The sequence below is a fragment of the Oryctolagus cuniculus genome, chromosome 6 (assembly GCF_964237555.1).
Source record: "Oryctolagus cuniculus chromosome 6, mOryCun1.1, whole genome shotgun sequence".
In the NCBI taxonomy this organism is placed as follows: domain Eukaryota; kingdom Metazoa; phylum Chordata; class Mammalia; order Lagomorpha; family Leporidae; genus Oryctolagus; species Oryctolagus cuniculus.
Window position 1 is genome coordinate 150,607,815 of NC_091437.1, and position 22,773 is coordinate 150,630,587.

The 22,773-nt window shown below is 49.1% G+C and overlaps 1 protein-coding gene across 2 annotated transcripts; it reads left to right on the forward strand.

Moving 5' to 3' along the window:
* The first annotated feature begins 12,012 nt into the window (after nt 1–12,012).
* Nucleotides 12,013–18,729, forward strand: ZNF572 (zinc finger protein 572). Of its 2 annotated transcripts, none has more exons than XM_008255896.4 (3): nt 12,013–12,181; nt 14,691–14,804; nt 15,452–18,729. In XM_008255896.4, exons 2-3 carry the CDS (start codon nt 14,726–14,728, stop codon nt 16,960–16,962), a joined length of 1,590 nt encoding a protein of 529 aa, XP_008254118.2. In that variant the 5' UTR covers nt 12,013–12,181; nt 14,691–14,725; the 3' UTR covers nt 16,963–18,729. The 2 variants fall into 2 exon arrangements, with proteins under 2 accessions (XP_008254118.2, XP_008254119.2); XM_008255897.4 differs by having other exon boundaries at nt 12,037–12,851.
* Nucleotides 18,730–22,773: the final 4,044 nt, after the last annotated feature.

The following is a 22,773-nucleotide window of genomic DNA, read 5'->3' on the forward strand; positions in this document are numbered from 1 at the left end:
AACAATTGCCGTGTTGACAGTGATTTTTCTATCCGTGGCAACTGTCCTGGTGGTCTCCCTTTCCCAGGGTCTACATGGGTATATGTGCTGCATACAATGTTGTTCAAAGGGAGAAAAGTCACGTGGGAGGCGAGTTTGTGGAAAATGAACGTGCCAAGGTAACAGATTCCTGGGGGAGTCCTATGGGCCAGATGAGGGTGGAAATATTGCAGAATGTTTATATTCTTGCAGTCACAGCGGCAAGGCCGGCCAGGCACACAGGCGCACGGTTGGAATCTGTCCACAAAGAGTAGACGCTTCTATGAAGACTGAATTTAGCCAGCTGGGCAAGCTGCCTTGTCGGCCAGCCTCCCTTCTCTCTCTCTGGGTTGCCATTCTAATATTCTTAAAACAATGCAAATTAAGCACATAGTGATCATACGCAGCACAGTCCATTTAGTGCCATTCTGGGGGACACTTGGGGACGAGTTTTGGGAGAAGCTTGTGTTTCAAGGGGATGAGGTTAAAGAGGAAAGAATCTGAGTTTTCAGAGAGCCTGGGGCTGCTGCCGCCGGAGGCTGTGCCACCTGCTGTTTTCTGTTCCCGTCTGCTGTGGCACTGAGCGTGCTACTTGCTCAGCTGTGGATCTCACCTTTTCACCGACTTGATTTGGCCACAGTATGCTCAGTTCCAGATGAATCATGACAATAATCATACTCCTCCTTAGCAACGATTGGTCCAGTCGGTGAGCATGAGATCAAGCTCTGAACAACGAAACTGAAGGAGAAGTTGACTGGAAATTTTTGAAAATATGTTTCTTCCTGATAAGAGAGAGACATATGAAAATAAAGCTCTCTCTCTACCTTTCTTCCTATTTTGGGTGCTCTGGTATTAGGATGTGATGAGGGGAGTTGCTGCAGCCATCTTGTAGTCATGAAGTGAGATGCCATCAAAATGCTGAGGACACTGAGAAGGAAGGAAGAAACTGGCTTGGGTCCTTGAAGACCTCAGTGAGCTTCTCAATGCATCCTGAGAATGCCTGCTTTGGACATGTATTAAGTGACTAATAAAGCCTTTATGGTTTAAACACTGTAAGTCAGAAAATGTAAACGCTGAAGTTGAAAGCTTTCAGAGGACACACATTAGCACATTTTCAGCTCTTCTCCTCCTCCACACTGCAGCCTGGCGCAGCCACGAGGGGGAAGGCAGGTCGCAGTCCTGCTCCCCTGTGTCAGTTGGCAAGGGACCAGGGCAATCTGCAAACTCCTGTTCCGGTTTACCCTCTCAGCGATGAAAGAACAAAGGAAGCAAGAATGGAAAGATAAATAAGGAGACTGGATAAGCTGTGCTTGTTTCACAATGCGGTAGGCTCTGCATGTCTTCCAGACATTGCGCACTAAGAGTTTATTTAGTCATTGCATCTTGCTATGGGCTATGAGCTTGGGATATAAGAATGAGACGGTATTCTTGTGCTCAGGTCACTCACTGATAACCAGGGCGAGCGATGTTTATGCAATCTACTTAGATGTACGCCCATATGGTGTGAAAATTAACTCACTTATTCATTCTTGAATTCAATCAGCGACGGTTATTGAATGCCGTCTTAAGATACATATAGGTGTAGAGGAAAATAATTCATTCCAATTCCACATTTTCTTTCAACTCCACAAAAGAGCTTCTTCTTGGAAATACAGGGTATCTCTAGTCTGAAAACCTAAAATCTGAACTCCTTTATGAGGTCTAAGGCATGGTGATAATATCCCATTTGCCTGATTTTGCTTCTGTTACCTGGTTTTTAGGGGTGTTATCCAAAAAATAGTTGCCCATATTGGTGTCTTGAAATGTTTCTTCTATATTTTTTTTCTAATTGGTTCATAGTTGTACTTTCAGGTCTTTGGTCCATTTTGAGTAGGAAGCCTTAGACGCAAGGCTATCTCCGTCTCGCTAATCCAGTTCACCTGTGACAGCTTTGGTAGTGTTGACAGCTATCTGATACCTCTGTCAGCTGTTCTCAGATGGATTCTCAATCATTTGCTCAACAAGTTTCTCAAATTGGTTTCTCAATAGCTGCAGAACCTGTGGACATGTAGAATACAAAACAATAACCAGGAAGAAAGGGGGGCAGGACAAAGGCTTCAAATCTGGGAGAGTCCAAAGGCTACCTGAGGGAAGAGGGCATAGCTGTGGTCTATACAGAGAGGAGGGACGGGGAGGGGAGGTCGTGCTGTGGTCTACACAGAGAGGAGTCAGGAGGAGGGGAGGACATGGCTGTGGTCTACACAGACAGGAGGGAGGAGGGGAGGACATGGCTGTGGTCTACACAGACAGGAGGGAGGAGGGGAAGACATGGCTGTGGACTACACAGACAGGAAAGAGGGAGAGGAGAGGACGTGGCTGTGGTCTACACAGACAGAAGGGAGGAGGGGAGGACATGGCTGTAGTCTACACAGACAGGAGGGAGGAGGGGAGGATGTGGCTGTGGTCTACACAGACAGAAGGGAGGAGGGGAGGACGTGGCTGTAGTCTACACAGACAGGAGGGAGGAGGGGAGGATGTGGCTGTGGTCTACACAGACAGGAGTGAGGAGGAGGGGAGGACGTGGCTGTGGTCTACATAGAGAGGAGGGAGGACATGGCTGTAGTCTACACAGACAGGAGGGAGGAGGGGAGGATGTGGCTGTGGTCTACACAGACAGGAGGGAGGAAGAGGGGAGGTCATGGCTGTGGACTACACAGAGAGGAGTGCGGAGGAGGGGAGGTCATGGCTGTGGACTACACAGAGAGGAGTGAGGAGGAGGGAAGGACATGGCTGTGGTCTACACAGACAGGAGGGAGGAGGAGGGGAGGTCGTGGCTGTGGTCTCCACAGACAGGAGGGAGGAGGGGAGGACATGGCTGTGGACTACACAGAGAGGAGTGAGGAGGAGGGGAGGATGTGGCTGTGGTCTACACAGACAGGAGGGAGGAGGGAGGGCATGGCTGTGGTCTACACAGACAGGAGGGAGGAGGGGAGGTCATGGCTGTGGTCTACACAGAGAGGAGGGAGGGCATGGCTGTGATCTACACAGACAGGAGGGAGGAGGGGAGGACGTGGCTGTGGTCTACACAGACAGAAGGGAGGAGGGGAGGACATGGCTGTAGTCTACACAGACAGGAGGGAGGAGGGGAGGATGTGGCTGTGGTCTACACAGACAGAAGGGAGGAGGGGAGGACGTGGCTGTAGTCTACACAGACAGGAGGGAGGAGGGGAGGATGTGGCTGTGGTCTACACAGACAGGAGTGAGGAGGAGGGGAGGACGTGGCTGTGGTCTACATAGAGAGGAGGGAGGACATGGCTGTAGTCTACACAGACAGGAGGGAGGAGGGGAGGATGTGGCTGTGGTCTACACAGACAGGAGGGAGGAAGAGGGGAGGTCATGGCTGTGGACTACACAGAGAGGAGTGCGGAGGAGGGGAGGTCATGGCTGTGGACTACACAGAGAGGAGTGAGGAGGAGGGAAGGACATGGCTGTGGTCTACACAGACAGGAGGGAGGAGGAGGGGAGGTCGTGGCTGTGGTCTCCACAGACAGGAGGGAGGAGGGGAGGACATGGCTGTGGACTACACAGAGAGGAGTGAGGAGGAGGGGAGGATGTGGCTGTGGTCTACACAGACAGGAGGGAGGAGGGAGGGCATGGCTGTGGTCTACACAGACAGGAGGGAGGAGGGGAGGTCATGGCTGTGGTCTACACAGAGAGGAGGGAGGGCATGGCTGTGATCTACACAGACAGGAGGGAGGAGGGGAGGACGTGGCTGTGGTCTACACAGACAGAAGGGAGGAGGGGAGGACATGGCTGTAGTCTACACAGACAGGAGGGAGGAGGGGAGGATGTGGCTGTGGTCTACACAGACAGAAGGGAGGAGGGGAGGACGTGGCTGTAGTCTACACAGACAGGAGGGAGGAGGGGAGGATGTGGCTGTGGTCTACACAGACAGGAGTGAGGAGGAGGGGAGGACGTGGCTGTGGTCTACATAGAGAGGAGGGAGGACATGGCTGTAGTCTACACAGACAGGAGGGAGGAGGGGAGGATGTGGCTGTGGTCTACACAGACAGGAGGGAGGAAGAGGGGAGGTCATGGCTGTGGACTACACAGAGAGGAGTGCGGAGGAGGGGAGGTCATGGCTGTGGACTACACAGAGAGGAGTGAGGAGGAGGGAAGGACATGGCTGTGGTCTACACAGACAGGAGGGAGGAGGAGGGGAGGTCGTGGCTGTGGTCTCCACAGACAGGAGGGAGGAGGGGAGGACATGGCTGTGGACTACACAGAGAGGAGTGAGGAGGAGGGGAGGATGTGGCTGTGGTCTACACAGACAGAAGGGAGGAGGGGAGGATGTGGCTGTAGTCTACACAGACAGGAGGGAGGAGGGGAGGTCATGGCTGTGGTCTACACAGAGAGGAGGGAGGGCATGGCTGTGATCTACACAGACAGGAGGGAGGAGGGGAGGACGTGGCTGTGGTCTACACAGACAGAAGGGAGGAGGGGAGGACATGGCTGTAGTCTACACAGACAGGAGGGAGGAGGGGAGGACGTGGCTGTGGTCTACACAGACAGGAGGGAGGACATGGCTGTAGTCTACACAGACAGGAGGGAGGAGGGGAGGATGTGGCTGTGGTCTACACAGACAGGAGGGAGGAGGAGGGGAGGTCATGGCTGTGGACTACACAGAGAGGAGTGAGGAGGAGGGGAGGTCATGGCTGTGGACTACACAGAAAGGAATGAGGAGGAGGGAAGGACATGGCTGTGGTCTACACAGACAGGAGGGAGGAGGGGAGGACATGGCTGTAGTCTACACAGACAGGAGGGAGGAAGAGGGGAGGTCATGGCTGTGGTCTACACAGAGAGGAGTGAGGAGGAGGGGAGGTCATGGCTGTGGACTACACAGAGAGGAATGAGGAGGAGGGAAGGACATGGCTGTGGTCTACACAGACAGGAGGGAGGAGGGGAGGACATGGCTGTAGTCTACACAGACAGGAGTGAGGAGGAGGGGAGGACGTGGCTGTGGTCTACACAGACAGGAGGGAGGAGGGAGGAGATGGCTGTGGTCTACATAGACAGGAGTGAGGAGGGGAGGATGTGGCTGTGGTCTACACAGACAGGAGGGAGGGCACGGCTGTGGTCTACACAGACAGGAGGGAGGAGGGGAGGATGTGGCTGTGGTCTACACAGACAGGAGGGAGGGCATGGCTGTGGTCTACACAGACAGGAGGGAGGAGGAGGGGAGGACGTGGCTGTGGTCTACACAGACAGGAGGGAGGAGGGGAGGACATGGCTGTGGTCTACACAGACAGGAGTGAGGAGGGGAGGATGTGGCTGTGGTCTACACAGACAGGAGGGAGGGCATGGCTGTGGTCTACACAGACAGGAGGGAGGAGGGGAGGATGTGGCTGTGGTCTACACAGACAGGAGGGAGGACATGGCTGTGGTCTACACAGACAGGAGGGAGGAGGAGGGGAGGACGTGGCTGTGGTCTACACAGACAGGAGGGAGGAGGGAGGACATGGCTGTGGTCTACACAGAGAGGAGGGAGGAGGGGAGGATGTGGCTGTGGTCTACACAGACAGGAGGGAGGAGGAGGGGAGGTCGTGGCTGTGGTCTACACAGACAGGAGGGAGGAGAGGAGGTCGTGGCTGTGGTCTACACCGCTTGAGGAAGAGGAGAGGGACAAGGTAGGAGTGGCAGAGTGAGTGACGCTGGGCTGAGAGTAGGGCACAGAGGCAGGCAAGCACAAGCTGTAGTCTGAGCACCGCAAGCAGCTGGCGTCAGTGGAAGGTGGGGGATGGTGAGGAAGGAGAGCAGCAGGGCCTGGGATGTAGGGCATCAGGCTGACAGTGACCCCTGTGATGGCTGCACTTGAACTTAGCCTGCTACCTGCCAGCAAATTTGCTGAGATTCTGCAGCTTCGAATGCGCCAATATATCAGTTACTCTATGAGACAAAAGCTACGCCAGGAATCTTCAGAAAATAGGCCTTTCCTACCGTGACTTCTAGTGTGGTTGCTGGGGTCAGGGCCCTGAGACTCGCTAGAATCCCACTGTTGGAGTAGTTCTCCCAGACGAGCCCCCAGGACCTTTGAAGTCCTTTTCTAACTTGGTGATGCTTGTGCCGACCATGTTTTCCCAGCAGTGTCCAATATTTGATATTTTCTCAAAAGCCATTTCTTGATTTTAATATCGTTTCCCTGCTGGAGCTGGAATATGGGGGCGGGCAGTGGGTGAGCTGTTTTCTCCTGCAGCAAGTTCTAGCTCTTGCATGTTCAAACAATGGCTCCTAAGCTTTTTCTCCCATCTCTTGCATTTTCAGTACAGGCAATGAGAAGAAGTCAGGTAGCACTTTGTATCCTGAAATCCCCTTAGGACAGAGGACAGCAAGTGGGCAGGCTGCCTGTTTTGTAAGCAGTTTTACGGGGACACACCCATGCCTATTTTGTAGTCTTGCATTTGGCTGCTTTCCCATGGCAGGACTGAGTCGTTGCAACAGGGTCTGGATAGTCCACAAGCATGAACCACAGCAGTTATCACCTAGCACTTCACAGAACAGTTTACCAAACGCTGATCGGCATGGCTGAGTTCATTGGGACATTTCTTATTTTGCATATCAGCACAGCTAAGAGTGTTGCAGAATTTCTGCTACTGCAAGACAAGGACCCCTTTCTTCCAGTTTCCAGTGACAGTTTGCCCATGGCTAGACCAGTCAATTAGCAGAATTCTTCTTCAGTGCCAAGCTGAGACCATGGTGCCATCGCCAGCCACCTTATGTATGTCTTGTAGCCAACCTCCAGCTGGGAGTTCTGTCTGTAAGTTGGCCAAAGTTCTCTGTCACTAAGGGAGCTCATCCTATAGTCCTGTACACTTTGTCTATGTGATCCCCCAAGTCCAGCTCTATAGCCTCTTTACTAACAGCTTTTGTACAGGTTCAGTTCATTTACAAACAACAGAATTCACTTAAGCCAACACGAGGAGTCAAAGACATATTACAGGCCTTACGTGGCTTTCGGAATCACTGGGAAGGCGGAGGCAATAGATTCTGGGTGGGGTTTCCAGGAGCCTCTCTGAAAACTGTGTCTACAACTTTTACCTTGACAGCTTCAAAGTAATCCAGGAAATGTAATTTCAGCTTTCTCAACTGTATCAGCTTTGTCTGGGCTGCCATAACAAAATATCAACGACTGGGTGGCTTAAGCTACAGAAATTCAATTTCTTACACTTCTGGAGGCCGGAGGTCCAAGATTAGGGCATCATCAGTGCTGGTTTCTGATGAGGCCTCTCTCGATGGCTTATGGAGAGCCACCTTCTTGCTACGTTCTCACCTGGTTGTTCCTCTGTGTGCACACACAGAGATGTCTTGGTGTCTTTTCTTCTTATATGGACAGCAATCCCATCAGAATAGGGCCCCACTCTAATTATCTTCCTGAAGAGTCTATCTGAAAACAACCACATGGAGAGTTAGGACTCCAACATATAAATTTTGGGGGCACACAATCCAGTATACCTCTGAAGCTAGGTATAACCAAAGAAGTGAGAATGGGGTTGGTATTGTGGTGCAGCAGTGGTAGCTGCCACCTGTGATGCTGGCATCCCGTATCAAAGCTCTCAGATGCTCCACTTCTGATCCAGCTCCCTGCTGATGCTCCTGAGAAAGCAGAACAAGAAGGCCCAAGTACTTGGGTCCCTGCCACCCATGTGAGAGAACTCAGTGGAGTCTCAGGCTCCTGGCTCCAGCCTTGCCCAGCCCTGGCCACTGGGGGAGTGAACCAGCAGATGAAAGATTCTCTCTCTCTCTCTCTCTCTCTCTCTCTCTCTGCTTTTAAATAAGATAACTAAAAAGATAAGTTAGAATAGCTATTGAGAAAGTTATTTCACTATGCCCACCACAGTTTTCAAAAATAAAAGTTGTTACACAATGTAGCATTAATTGTAGTAGTAAAAATTTAGAAGTAATATAAGGGCCACGGATATGGATTAAATTAACTAATTATCAGTATTTAAATAATGGAATAATATACAGCCATAAAAAATAGAGAACTCTGTGATGAATGTCTGGAATAGAAAATTCTCCATGATATGTTGTTAAGTCAAAAAAAAAAAAAAAAGAGAGAGAGAGAGAGAGAGAGAGAGAGCCAAGACCAAAGTGAATGGTTTACTATCATTCGTGTAGCAAAGGAAATAGATGGGTACCTATCTGTCTTCGCTTCCTGCCTGTGTTCCTGTTTAGTGAGTTGTTAGGTATTTGTTCACACGAAGAAACGGATAACTGTGAGTGCCCGAGGAGAGAGCTAGGTGGTTGAGGACAGGATAGGAGGGAACATTTCACTGTGTGTGTGTGTGTGCAGGCTACTTGAGGAAATCTGTAGTGAAATGGAATGAAAAGATAAGTTTAGAAGCAGACATTTGGCCTGGAAGTGAAGCCACCAGTTGGGATGTCCACATCCCATGCTGGAGTGAGAGGGTTTGAGTTCCAGCTCCACTCCTGATTCCAGCTTCCTGCTAATGTGCCGTAGGTGACGGCTCAAGTACTTGGGTCTCTGCAGCCTATGTGGGAGATCCAGCTTGATTCCTGAGCTCAGATTTCCATCCCCAGCACGGGGCTGTTGTGGACATTTGGGCAGTGAGCAGGCAATGGGAGTTCTGTCAGTTTATATACTCCTCTGCATTTCAAATAAAATCAATCAACAAAAGTTTTTAAAAACATAAGTTTATTTTGGTGCAAAAATTTTTGAAGTCCACACAAAGTTTTTTTTTTCATAACATGCATTTTTCATGAACTTTTGGAAGATCCCTGCTATTCAAGGAATTCAAATTATGCTTTCTCCAAAATAAACTCATCCTTTAATTTCATTTTCAGCAGACATTTAAAAGTCTTTTTGTACTTTGGGATTTTTTTTGTTGTAGTTGTTGGTTGGGTGGGGGGGTGGGTGGGCTTTCAGAAATCAGATTCTGGGAGTCCAGCATCCAGGATGCTTTTTAGATTACACAGTCCCTCCCCATCTCTACTAGGACTGAGCAGAGGGAGAAGCTGGCCTGCACCTGGGACCCGTGAACAGCTTTCTCTGCTAAGCCCACCGAGAACCCAGGAGCTACATTACTTGGTGAAGAGTTATCCTTGGCTCTGCTTCTGATCCAGCTTCCTGCTAATGCACACCCAAGGTGGCAGCCAGTGGTGCTGGCCCAAGAGCCTGGGTCCCTACCATCCGTGTGGGAGACCTGGAAGAAGTTCCAGGCTCTTTGCTCTTTCTGTCTCGGTCTCTCTCTACCTTTCAAATAAATAAATAAATATTTTTAGAAAAGAGCTTTTCTGTTTTGGTCCAAAATGGCCAGGCTTCTATGTGTCTGTCTTCATCAGTCGCTTAAAGAGTATGAGCTTGGGAGAGGCTCTTCTCTACAACTGCAGTAACCTCTCAGGGGACTGACAGCAGAAAGCTCTCTGCTCATAGCTGGGAAACAAGTTCCCCCTTTAAAGGGAATCTGGGTGCTTCATCTGTGTGTCTATCACTTAGGGCCTCTTGATACTTCTGTGGCCTTATCTCTCACCTGCTCAGCTCCTTGCTGTATCTTTTTTCTTGCTACACCACAGTGCTGGGCTCCCCTTGTCACTTCTTGAGCATGTCAAGCATATTCCTATTTCCATTGCTGTTCCTTTATCCCATCTGTTCCTTCCTTAGGTAACAAGTGACTCATACCTTCCCCTCCTCACACTTATGCTAAAATGTCCCCTTAATTTTGATGACTTCTTTATCTTAAATAGTGACCTGTCCTAACATCCTCGCATGTCATTTTCTTTAATTTGCTTTACTTCTTTTTCTAACAGTCATCACCTCTTAACATATTTGTTTGTTGACTTTTTGTTGTTCATTCATGGTCTCACCTATACTCTGTTGTCCATTTGTGCATCCTCTGTGCCCAGGATAATATGTGAGCAAGCACATGGAAGAGTTTCTATAGGAATTGGTTAGATGAATAGAAGAATGAAGAAGCTGAACACTGCTAGGTTCTAAGATAAGATTGTGAGCAAAATCAGAGGGGGACTTTGCCCTCATGGAGCTTGCTGTCTGGATGGGAGGCAAACAATGACTCAATCATACAAATAAAGTTACAGGCGTGAGATGGGCTACAGTGGGAAGGTATATGGTGCTAGACGAGCACAGGGTGGGTGTTGGCCCCGTGGGGAAGGTCATGGAAAGCTGGTGAGAGAAATGGCATGTCAACTGAAATCTGGGGATGAGCAGGCTTCCATAGGTCAAGGCAGGTGGCAGGGTCAGATTTATCTTTTGGAAAGACCAGTCAGGGCTCAGTGAGCGTGGATGAAGGAGCCAAGGATGATAGGCTGGTTGGGAGGCCATGAAATCCTGGTGAGGGATGATGAGAGCTTTAATTAGAAGTGGCTCTGGTGGTTGGAAGAAGCATCTGGACTTGGCAATTATCTATGAAGTACACATAAATGAGGCTTTTTTATGGATTATTTATGGGAGGAAAGCAGGACAGGGAAGTGATAAGAGGGACGTCTACGGTTCTGTAAACCTGGATGTATGGTTGAGAGAAAAAATACTGGAAGAGGAACAGATTTATTTTGTTTGACTTTACTGTGTGCTAGTATGTGTCTATGAAAGAGAAGAAAGAGTGTGATTTTGGTTTTTGATATTTTGGTTTTGAAGTTGTATTGAGGCCTCCAGGAGACCAAGTAGACTTCGTCATGAGAGGGAAACGTTCAACTACCTTGTCAGAGATGTTCATTTTGGAGGTGTCTGTGCAGGTGGCATTTGAAAATGTAGGGATGGATGAGATCACACAGAGAACATTCCGACATAAGAAGAGAGGGTGGAGGAGATTGAGGAACCTCAAAATTGAGTGGAGACTGGATTAGTGAGAGAGACTGACAAGCCTGCCTAGAAATGCTGGAGGGAAGAGAGGAGGTCGTGGGTCACCCCAGCAGAATGCTTCTGGAAGAAGGGATTCCTCAGCCATGTCAGCGCTCATGAGAGAGGCCCCGAGAACTGAAAGCGGTGATTACCTTAGCTTGGAGGCGGTTGGTGATGCCAGCGCTGCAGGAGAGATGTCGCGTTGGAGAAATGCAATGCAATACTGTGAAAAAACAAAATCTGAGGAACTATTTTGGGCTTAGGGTAGGAGAATTGAGTGTTTAGTTGACAGTGTAAAGATTATGAAGTACAATTCCAGTGCAGGCTGTGTTTTAAATACGGAGAGATCTTTTCTACATATGATGGGGAAAGAAGAAAGGCGGACAGAGTGAAGTGGATTCTCATGTTGGATGGCGCAGGGGAGTGGGGAGGTAGGAGATTGGCTCCTGTTTCCCTGTAATAATAGAGTTAACGGTATCTCTGAGTATTGAAAAGGTGCCTTGCAAACCACGTGTTTATTTTTTTTAAATTGTATTTGCGTATTATTTGAGAGGGAAAGAGAAAACAGAGAGCGAGAGCACTCCCATGCACTGGTTCAGTCTCCGAAAGTCTGCGGACACCCTGACCAGGCCAGACTGAAGCGGGGAGCTGGGAACTCAACCCAGTTCTCCTCCATGGGTTACCAGGGACCCAAGCACTTGAGTGCTCAGCGGCTGCCTCCCAGAGCGCGCAGTAGTGAGGCAGGACTCGGAAGTGGAGCAGAGTCAAGCCCAGGGACTCTGATATGGGATGGGATGTGAGCGTCTCAACCACCAGGCCAAACATCTGCCCAAACTCTCTGTTTTAAACGTGGATAGATGCCTGATGTCTCCGGCAGTTTTCACGGGTAAAATTCTCCTATTATATTCACGCTCACAGGGGTGGGCGGTGCTTAATGCATACTCAGGTGGATTTTCATTCGAATGATAATGAAGTTAAAGCCAACGACGCCCAGACGGCATGGAGAAGTATAAGCTCCAATCAGGCCCCTCTCATAAGGCGCAGGACCAGGGAGCGAGGATCGGAGCTGGCATCTCAGCACGCGGCGCCGCTCCGGGCTCCTAAGGGTTAAGATCAAAGAGCGACGACCCTCACTGCTGCCTAGAAGGGCCCCGGCAAAGCCTGCCGGGAAAGACATGGCGACTTCCTGTGTCTGTCTTCCGGGTGTGAGAGTTTAGGACCGCGATTGGGGAGGGTCTGGAGGAGCGGGGTGCGTTATCTCCTGGAGCGCTGCTGGGGATGCAGGGAGCCTTGGGTGCAGCCCCCAGAACAGTGAGTTCCTTTTCGAGAGGAAGGGGGCCCAGGGGCGCCGGCTAGGGAAGCGGACCCCGCACGGCCCCGTCTTCAGGGTCCGTCGCGGGGAGCGATCCGGCTGCTGCGCGGTGCCACGGCCCGGCCCGGCCCTGGCCTGCGGGGTGCCTGCAAGGATCTTTCTTGTCTTGCGGGTCTGCTCGGCTGGCCCTTCGCCGTGCAGTGCCCCGCTAAGCTGAGCTTCAGGCAGTGCGTTCGCTTGCAAGGTTTTCTGCTAGAAGGCGTGAGCCACTGTAGTCACCTGTTCGCTCGGTGACAGCGACAGCCGACCCTCTGCGGAGTGACATCTCAGGACAGCCTTTTGCTGCCATGTCGGCCTTGAATGCCCCGCTGTCTTACTCAGTGTTGCCGAGGGCTGCGTTACTGCATCTTCTGGGGAGAACGGTGGGGAAGGAATCCGTCACTCAGACTGGCTTCCCCGTACGTGCGTTGACAGCCGCATGTCCTGGGACAGCTAAACAGCAACTCTGGTTGAGTAGCATCTTTTCCCTTCCACTCCGGTGTGTCTGTCTGCATTCAGACACTGGGGACATCTGTGACGCGGGTTCGGCTTTACAACAGAGCCCCTGTGGTTTTTGGAGTGTGCTTACCTGATGTGTGCTCGCAGTGATACGGAGTTTGGGGCATGCAGGTCTGTTTACTAAAAGACGGCTGAGAAATTTCAGAATAAAGGCCATCCTCGAGGATTGCCTGCCCAGCTTTGCTTACGGCTCTAGTTCACTGTAACACCTGTTGTGCGACCTCGGGGGAGTTGTTAAAGACCTTATAAAAACTCTAGGGGCCGGCGCCGTGGCTCACTTGGTTAATCCTCCGCCTATGGCGCCGGGTTCTAGTCTTGGTCACTCCTCTTCCAGGCCAGCTCTCTGCTGTGGCCTGGGAGGGCAGTGGAGGATGGCCCAAGTGCTTGGGCCCTGCACCCCATGGGAGACCAGGAGGAAGCACCTGGCTCCTGGCTCTGGATCAGCGCAGCGCCGGCCGTACCGGCCATTTAAGGGGTGAACCAAAGGAAGGAAGACCTTTCTCTCTGTCTCTCAGTGTCTATGACTCTACCTGTCAAATAAATAAAAAACTAAAAAAAAACTATAAAGTCACCAGTGAGATGTTATTATTATTTTAAAGATTTATTTATTTATTTGAAAGTCAGAGTTACACAGGGAAGGAGAGGCAGAGAGAAAATTCTTTCATCCGCTGGTTCACTCCCCATATGGCCACTATGGCCGGCGCTGCGCCGATCCGAAGCCAGGAGCTTCTTCCTGGTCTCCCATACGGGTGCAGGGGCCGAAGAACTTGGGCCATCTTCTACTGCTTTCCCAGGCCATAGCAGAGAGCTGGATTGGGAGTGGAGCAGCCGGGACTGAACCAGTGCCCATATGGAATGCTGGTGCTGCAGGCGGTGGCTTTACCTGCCATGCCACAGTGCTGGCCCCGATCTTACTGTTATTAATGTACAACTTTAGAGGGCTGTTGTGAGAATTAAGTGAGAAAGATGTGCAAATTATTTAGTTTGCTACTTGATGCAAAACAGATGTTGATGGGGTAGAAATTATACAATTGTGTTTTTTTTTTTTTAATATGTGTGCCTTTTCAGGCTTTTATTGTGCCTCATCCCCTACCCCCAACCCACTTATGGCATTCTTTACATCCTACAATGGATGTTAACTCCGTATAGGGCTGTCTTTCCATGTGGATCACCTTACTTAGTCCCTTAATGTAGGTCAGGGATTGTAGTTGGCTCCACAAGGTCATTTCGCCTAAAATGGATATTGTACTTAGGATAGACTTACACGTAAGAGCCTTTATATTTGGGAGTTATTGTCTATAATTGTTCCAGCCCTGTTTTGTCTTAATTTCTTATTACTGGCTATATAAATTCTTTTGAGATTGACTTCAAAGATTTCTTTATTCGGTCAACAAACAAATTATTCACTGCAATGAAACGTGGTACTTTCTCTTCCTTAGCTGCTTCTAGGCCAGCAGATAGATTTCTTAGAGTCTTTGAAAGTGTTATTATTGGTACCTTTTCCCAAAAAGTACTGTTTTTCAATGGAAAGTGTTTCTAAGCTATGAGTGGGCAATGAGCATTAGTATGCATTCTGTGAGGGACCTTCAAAAAGTTCATGGGAAATGTGTTTTATGAGAAAATGATGCATGAGCTTAAAAATTTTTTACTGCACCAAAATTACTTGTGATTCTGTTTTCTGTGAACTTTTCAAAGTCCTTTTCTATCTTCGAAGCTTGATCCTCAGACTTTTGGTGTGAAAATTGAATTTTTAGGATTATGTCTTTAGAGAAGGTAACTTGCTTCTGTGATAAGAGTTTCTGAACGAGCTTCTACAGGCCTCAGTTCTTATTTTGAGTGTGGTCACAGGACACTCGGTGCCTGTAATTGTGACGGTACAGTGGTTGGGAAGGAAGGAGGAAGTACAGACTTTGACAGATGCCTCTGAACATGACCTGTTTCCTTCTGCAGGACTTCTGATCCCTAACCTGGCTGCTTTCATTGTGATGGAGCAAGAAAAAGAACTGTTGGTCTCAGATTCTAACGGCTTCCTGAAGAGGGAGAGTTTGAAAAGCCCCTTTACAGGTGAGGGATCAAGATGATCTGGATCTTTGGAAATTTGTTACAGAATGTGCTATAGCATATGTAGAAAGAACAGCGTGTTAGAAGGAGACAGACTGTATTTTGAGTCCCTGCTGTGTCACTTACATGCTGTGTTAACTCTTTCCGTGTTAGTTTTCTCATCTTTAAGAGAAACAGTGATAATATCTGTCTTAATATTTGTTTTAAGGTTAATGAGAAACCACATGCAAAGCTACTGATCTGAATAAATAGTGGCTACCATCGTTATTTCTATACTTGGTCAGATTTTAACCGAGCTGCTGTGTGGTTTTCGGATGGGATCCTATTCAGTTTCACTCCTACTCAAATTCCCTTTTTCCTTTTAAGCCTTCTAGAATAAAGTTGAATGCATTTACTTTTGCCTTGACATTCCCCTTGGCAGTTGCTGACAACAGTTCCAATACTTCCTTAGTATTGTTACTAAGTACAAAAAATGCACTTGCTTTTGGTGAGCACACAGAATAAAAGAAATGAAACTAGCTTTAAAAACCCTCTATGTGAAATAATTTCTGAAAGCTTACATTGCTTCCTCTCTCTTACACTGCAAATCAGATTTTTCTTCTCCAACAGAGATTAGGAGCTGTTTTTAGGCTATTTATTTATTCTTGCAGGAGATGAAAGTAAGGCTAATTTGGGAACTGTTCAACATCGTAAACGTAAGAGAGATAAAGAGAGAGCTCCAAAATGGCCTAGGAGACATTGCCCACAAAATTCCAAGCATGAAGATACGAAAGAAATAGCAATGACGTGGTCCCGAGGGGATGAACACTGGTGCCATGCTTTCCTGGAGAGTGACGGCAAGGCAGAGATGTGGGGAGGTTCTGCAGGGCGAGAGGAGGAAGAACCCAGTCACCGCGCATGGGACCCCGGAGAACACGCCGACGCCTCCGTCCAGCAAAACTCGCCTCTCAGAGACAAGCCCTACAAATGCTCTGAATGTTGGAAAAGCTTCCATAATAGTTCTCATTTGCGTGCCCACCAGAGGACCCACTCGGGAGAAAAGCCTTATAAGTGTTCCGAGTGTGGGAAGTGCTTCTGTAACAGCTCTCACCTGATCCAGCATCTAAGAACACACACGGGCGAGAAGCCCTACCGGTGCGGGGCCTGTGGGAAGAGCTTCAGCAACACCTCGCACCTTGTCATACACGAGCGGACTCACACGGGCGAGAAGCCCTACAAGTGTCCCGAGTGTGGCAAGAGTTTCAGCAGCAGCTCTCACCTGATCCAGCACCACCGATCACACACAGGTGAGAAGCCCTACGAGTGCCCTGTGTGTGGCAGAGGCTTCAGCCACAGCTATGTCCTAATAGAGCACCAGCGGACCCACACTGGGGAAAAGCCTTTTAAGTGCCCTGACTGTGGGAAGCGTTTTAGTCAGAGTTCCAGCCTGATCCGCCACCAGCGGACGCACACAGGCGAGAAGCCCTACAGATGCCTCGAGTGTGGAAAAAGCTTTGGTTGCAATTCTACACTCATAAAGCATCAGCGAACTCACACCGGCGAGAAGCCCTACCAGTGTTCAGAATGCGGGAAGAGTTTCAGTCGCAGTTCAAACCTCATTGCGCACCGGAAGACGCACACGGGAGAGAAAGCCTGTGAAAGTTCCGAATGCAGAGAGAGTCTGAGTGAGAGCAGCAGCAGTGTGGCAGAAGGGTGCGGGCACCAGCCAGGAGAGAAACCGTATAAGTGCTGCGAATGTGGCAAGAGTTTTGGCCTGAGCTCCCACCTCATCAGACACCAGAGGACACACACAGGGGAGAAGCCGTACAGGTGTTCTGAGTGCTGGAAGACGTTCAGCCAGAGCTCCACCTTGGTGATCCACCAGCGCACACACACAGGGGAGAAGCCGTATAAGTGTCCCGAGTGCGGCGAGTGCTTCAGCCAGAGCTTTAACCTTATCAGGCACCGGAGGACGCACAGGGGAGAGAAACCCTACAGATGTGCTGACTGTGACAAGTGCTTCAGCAGAGGCGCCTACCTGAGCCAGCATCGGAAAATCCACCTCGGGAAGGCTTCTGCCTCGCCCGGAGCCGGGCGTCTCCCTCAGGCGTGGGCTTGGAAAAACTGCCCGGCGGGGATGGCCCTCCTCCCCTCATTTTCCGTCTTGAATTCATCTTCCTGAGTCTGCTGGTGGTGTTTTCTCAGTGCCCCTTATTGCAAGGCGTTCTGCGATCATTGTACTGTAAGGTTTCTTTGGTGTTTCTGCCGAAACCTCTGGAAAAAGTCAGCCCCCTGGGTTAGAGGATGGGAGGGCTCCGATCATGAGGTTGTTGGAGTCTTCCAGTGAGAGACACTGCCAAGGGCGAAGAGAAAGGGGGTGGGTTGTTTTTTTACCGTAAGATAGGAGTAGCTTTAAGGGAGACTGGAGTGTTCCTGGAGTAATTGAAAGGATCTGTGAGAATTTGGACCTGGAATTGCTACTGAGTTATCCTGCTTTCCCTTGTCTTTTTAAGTGGAAATAGATCATTGCTGGCCGTAGGGGTTTGCCCAGAGAAAGGGTCTTTTTGAACAAATATGAATTTCTGCCTGTTCTGTGTGTCATAAGAGAAAGATTTAACTTTTGTAAATGTATTTTTATTAAATAAAAATTAACTTTGTAGCAGATAGAACTGCACGGTCTAATACTGTAGCTTCTGATTTAAATTTAAAATTAAGTGAAATCTAAAATCCTATTCCATAATCACTTTAGCCACACTTGCTAAGTTCTCATAGCCACTTGTGACTAGTGGCTGCTGTATTGGGTATCTTTATAGAAAGTTCTTTCTTTTTTTGAAAAAGATTTTATTTTTATTTATTTGAGAGGTAGAGTCACAGACAGAGGGAGAGACAGAAAGGTCTTCTCTCCACTGGTTCACTCCCCAAATGGCATCAACGGCTGGAGCTGCACTGATCTGAAGCCAGGAGCCAGGAGCCTCCTCCGGGTCTCCCACATGGGTGCAGGGGCCCAAGCACCTGGACCATCTTCCACTGCTTTCCCAGGCCATAGCAGAGAGCTGGTTCAGAAGAGGAGCAGCCGGGGCCAGAACGGCACCCATATGGAATGCTGGCACGGAGGGTGGCGGCTTTACCCACCACGCCACAGTGCAGGCCCCTCTTTCTTTATTTTTTTTTAATTTATTTTTTTATTTTATTTTTTGACAGGCAGAGTGGACAGTGAGAGACAGAGACAGAGAGAAAGGTCTTCCTTTGCCGTTGGTTCACCCTCCAATGGCCGCCGCGGCCTGCACGCTGCGGCCGGCGCACCGTGCTGATCCGATGGCAGGAGCCAGGAGCCAGGTGCTTTTCCTGGTCTCCCATGGGGTGCAGGGCCTAAGCACCTGGGCCATCCTCCACTGCACTCCCTGGCCACAGCAGAGAGCTGGCCTGGAAGAGGGGCAACCGGGACAGAATCCGGCGCCCCAACCGGGACTAGAACCCGGTGTGCCGGCGCCGCAAGGCGGAGGATTAGCCTAGTGAGCCGCGGCGCCGGCCTCTTTTTTTTTTTTTTTAATATTTTATTTATTTTTATTTGAAAGGTAGAGTTACAGACAGTGAGAGGAAGAGACAGAGAGAAAGGTCTTTCTTTCGTTGGTTCACTCCCCAAATGGCAGCAACAGCTGGAGCTGCGCCAACCCAAAGCCAAGAGCCAGGCATCTCCTCCTGGTCTCCCATGTGGGTGCAGAGACCCAAGAACTTGGGCCATCCTCCACTGCTTTCCCAGGCCACAGCAGAGAGCAGGATGGGAAGAGGAGCAGCTGGGACTAGAACTGGCACCCATATGGGATGCTGGCGCCACAGGTGGAGGATTAACCTACTGTGCCATGGTGCTGGCCCCAGTTCTTTATTTCAAAATCATCATTTTTGACAGCCTCAAATATTTCTTGAAAGACTCTAGAAATTTGTCCCAGCATTTTTGCCATCCAAAAGGAATTGTAATACAAACTAGAAATGGGGTAGAGTTTTGAAGGCACTGGGTTGAGAGATTGGATACATGTTGTACTTTATATGTTCAACCAACTACATTATCTAGTGATGTGGTCTCATTGCTTGGTCAAAGCCAGGATACGAGGTAGGATTCCTGAATTCTGTTTTTTTTTAAATAATAGAAGGTTTTTTTTTTTTTAATTTATTTATTTTTTTGATAGGCAGAGTGGACAGTGAGAGAGAGACGGAGAGAGAAAGGTCTTCCTTTGCCGTTGGTTCACCCTCCAATGGCCGCCGCTGCAGCCGGCGCACCGCGCTGATCCGATGGCAGGAGCCAGGATCCAGGTGCTTTTCCTGGTCTCCCATGGGGTGCAGGGCCCAAGCACCTGGGCCATCCTCCACTGCACTCCCTGGCCATAGCAGAGAGCTGGCCTGGAAGAGGGGCAACCGGGACAGAATCCGGCGCCCCGACCGGGACTAGAACCCGGTATGCCGGCGCCGCAAGGTGGAGGATTAGCCTATTGAGCCACGGCGCCGGCTTGAATTCTGTTTTTAAGTTTGACAAAGAGCCCCCCCCAACCTTCCCCCGCCGCCGCTGCCAGTTTTGACTTTACATAATCCTTAGTTCAGTAACTGGGTTCTCTTTTTAATATTTAGCCCACAATTGTGAGCCAGCCTCCAAGGACAGTCTGCCTTTGGACACTGATATCCCCTAGCGTCAGTATCTGCAGTTTTCCTTTGTCTCTCTCTCTCTCTCTCTTTTTTTTTTTTTTAACAGGCAGAGTGGACAGTGAGAGAGAGAGATAGAGAGAAAGGTCTTCCTTTGCCGTTGGTTCACCCTCCAATGGCCACCGCGGCCGGCTTACCGCGCTGATCCAATGGCAGGAGCCAGGTGCTTCTCCTGGTCTCCCATGGGGTGCAGGGCCCAAGCACTTGGGCCATCCTCCACTGCACTCCCGGGCCACAGGAGAGAGCTGGCCTGAAAGAGGAGCAACCGGGACAGAATCCGGCGCCCTGACTGGGACTAGAACCCGGTGTGCAGGTGCCGCAAGGCGGAGGATTAGCCTAGTGAGCCGCGGCGCCGGCTTCCTGTCTCTTGATGGTCCTGCCCAATGGATCTGGCCAGTGGATAACCGAGAATCACCTTCCTGGCCCATCTGCCCCATGAGAATGATGCTTTGCAAAGAAAGCACTGGATATATCCTATTCTCCCTTCCCATTTTTTTCCGACTTGTGCAAAGGTGGGTGTGTCGGGAGCTCAGGACTCATAAGCTACCCAGGATTTCATCTTATGTATTTAGAATGTGGAGCCAGGTAGGGCTAACTGTGGCTGCAGCAAAGGGCTATAGCTGGCAGATAATTGAATTGCGTGGGGATCATTTCATGACTGTGGTGCCCTTGAAACTGATGAGGCATTGTGCATTTTTGTATTGTAACATGGCTAGAAACTAAAGCAAAAGCTAACAAATAAAGGTATTTAAGAAGTATTTGGGAGTGGTTTTTCTGTTTTCAGAAAGGGAGAAAACCTTGGGCATGACTGGCTATTATACAACTGCCTAAGCATCTTTCTGCCTCTGTATGCTATATGGTACTGCATACTCAAGAACTCCAAGGGATAAGGTACTGGAAAACACAAGCTTATATTTTGTTTCAAGTCAGAAACACTTATTTCATTCACTTTGTTGTAAGCAGCTGTATCAGAAGCAGAGAATGTGACTGAATTTTTGTTGGTATTGATGAAACAAAGGATTTTTTAAAAAAGATTTATTTATTTATTTGAAAGAGTTACACAGGGAGAGAAGGAGAGGTAGAGAGAGAGAGAGAGGTCCTCCATCTGCTGGTTCACTTCTCAATTGGCCCCAACGGCCAGAGCTATGCCGATCCAAAGCCAGGAGCTTCTTCTGGGTCTCCTACACGGGTGCAGGGGCCCAAGGACCCGGTCCATCCTCTACTGCTCTCCCAGGCCATAGCAGAGAGCTGGATCAGAAGTGGGGTGCCCATATGGGATGCCTGCACTGCTATGCCACAGCACCGGCCCTGAAACAAAGGATTTGGTTTAAGTCAGAAAAGAAAAATAGGCACTTAAGTTAATTTACATCTGAAGAGATTAACAACAGCTATAATTTATATTTTATTGCTATCACCTACACTATGCTTTATGACTGCTGAAAATTATAAAAAACCGATTTCACAAACTTAGTTGACTGCAGGGTATAGATATTCCCATTTTAGAGGGTCAAGATAACTACATCAGTAAATCAGTTTGACAAGACTCCTGACCTCCTTTGGACAGAAAATGAGGAAAATAGAAGAGAGATTTGCCCCTTGTGAAGGAGACCTAACAGCTAAATGTAATCATGTTTGATGTGTTTGCTTCAGTTTTGTTATTTAGCAAATGGATTCTTTGCTTAGCTCCATGAAAGGTAAATATTCTGTATTCTCTATTTTTCTTGCTAGCACAAATGGTTCTGCCTGCAAATGAAGCATTGTTATTATGAATGAGTTGTTTCACAGTTTCTTTTAAGGGGAGACTCCTATATTCAAATTTTTTGATTCTGAGACGAGACAGTACTCATGTATTTCTCTGATTCAGTGCCTTACAGAGATCCATGTCAATGCAAGTACTCACAAATACAGTGGGCAGCTCTCTCCCTCACTGTTGTACCGCCTACCAGAGGGCATGCAAGCATGTCTGTGTTGTGGAATCTGAGGTCAAGGTAGACTCCTGTCATCCCAAGTCATCCAGCCTGGATCTACCAAACGGACCCTCTCTGTACTGTAGGTTTCCTCACCTATGGTGAGAAGTAGTGTATGGTACTGTGACTGTTGCTCTTTAGGCATCAGTCTGACATACAAGGGGGCTTCGGAAGGTTCGTGGAAAAATGGGATTAAAAGATAATGCAGGGGCTGGTGCTGTGGTGTGTAGTGGGTAAAGCCACTACCTGCAGTGCTGGCGTCCCATATGGGTGCCGGTTCAAGTCCTAGCTACTCCACTTCTGATCTAGGTCTCTGCTATGGCCTGGTAAAGCAGTGGAAGATGGTCCAAGTCCTTGGGCCCTGCACCTGTGTGGGAGACCTGGAAGAAGCTCCTGGCTCCTGGCTTTGGCTCAGCCCAGCTCTAGCCATTACAGCCATTTGGGGAGTGAACCAGCAGATGGAAGACCTCTCTCTTTCTCTCTACCTCTGCCTTTCTGTAATAATGCCTTTCTAATAAATAAATCTTTAAAAAAAGATAATGCAAAATTTTTGTGAACTTCTGAAGGCCCTGATATGCATCTCAGTCAGCCTGTTCACCTGGAAACAGCAATTACAAAACAGCATTTCCTTTTAGTTCTGTTTTTGAGTTTATGCAACTCCTTTCAAGCAGTGTAAACTTCCATTAACTAAAAAAAACTTTACCTGGTGCCTAATATGTTTGGCAGAGGTCATGTGCCAGTGGGAGGAGAAAATGTAAGCATTATCCAGTTGTTGAGTATGTGCAGCTTTGGGGCCAGTGCTGTGGTGTAGTGGGTTAAAGCCCTGGCCTGCAGTGCTGGCATCCCATATGGGTGCTGGTTTGAGTCTTCGCTGTTTCACTTCTGATCCAGCTCTCTGCTATAGCCTGGGAAAGCAGTAGAGGATGATTCAAGTCCTTGGGCCCCTGCACCCATGTGGGAGACCTGGAGGAAGCTCCTGGCTCCTGGCTTCAGATCAGCTCAGCTCTGACTGTTGTGGTCATTTGGGGAGTAAACCAGCGGATGGAGGACCTCTCTGTCTCTCCCTCTCTCTGGAACTCTGCCTTTCAAAAAAAAAAAAAACAAGATGAATACATGCATCTTTTCAGATGACTCCTGTCTCCTTGTTGGCTCTGGAACTTTATTCTGCTAAACCCACCCTCTTCAAATTCAATCATTTGGTAGTCTGAGGAGCTAGAGATAACAGGGTTTAAAGTGAGTTGGCTTTGCTTTGTGAAAATGCAAGCTCTGTGATGCTAGACTCACCGTTTTGTTCATAGTGGTGTCAGTAGTTGTTGAGAGGATATCGTACACAT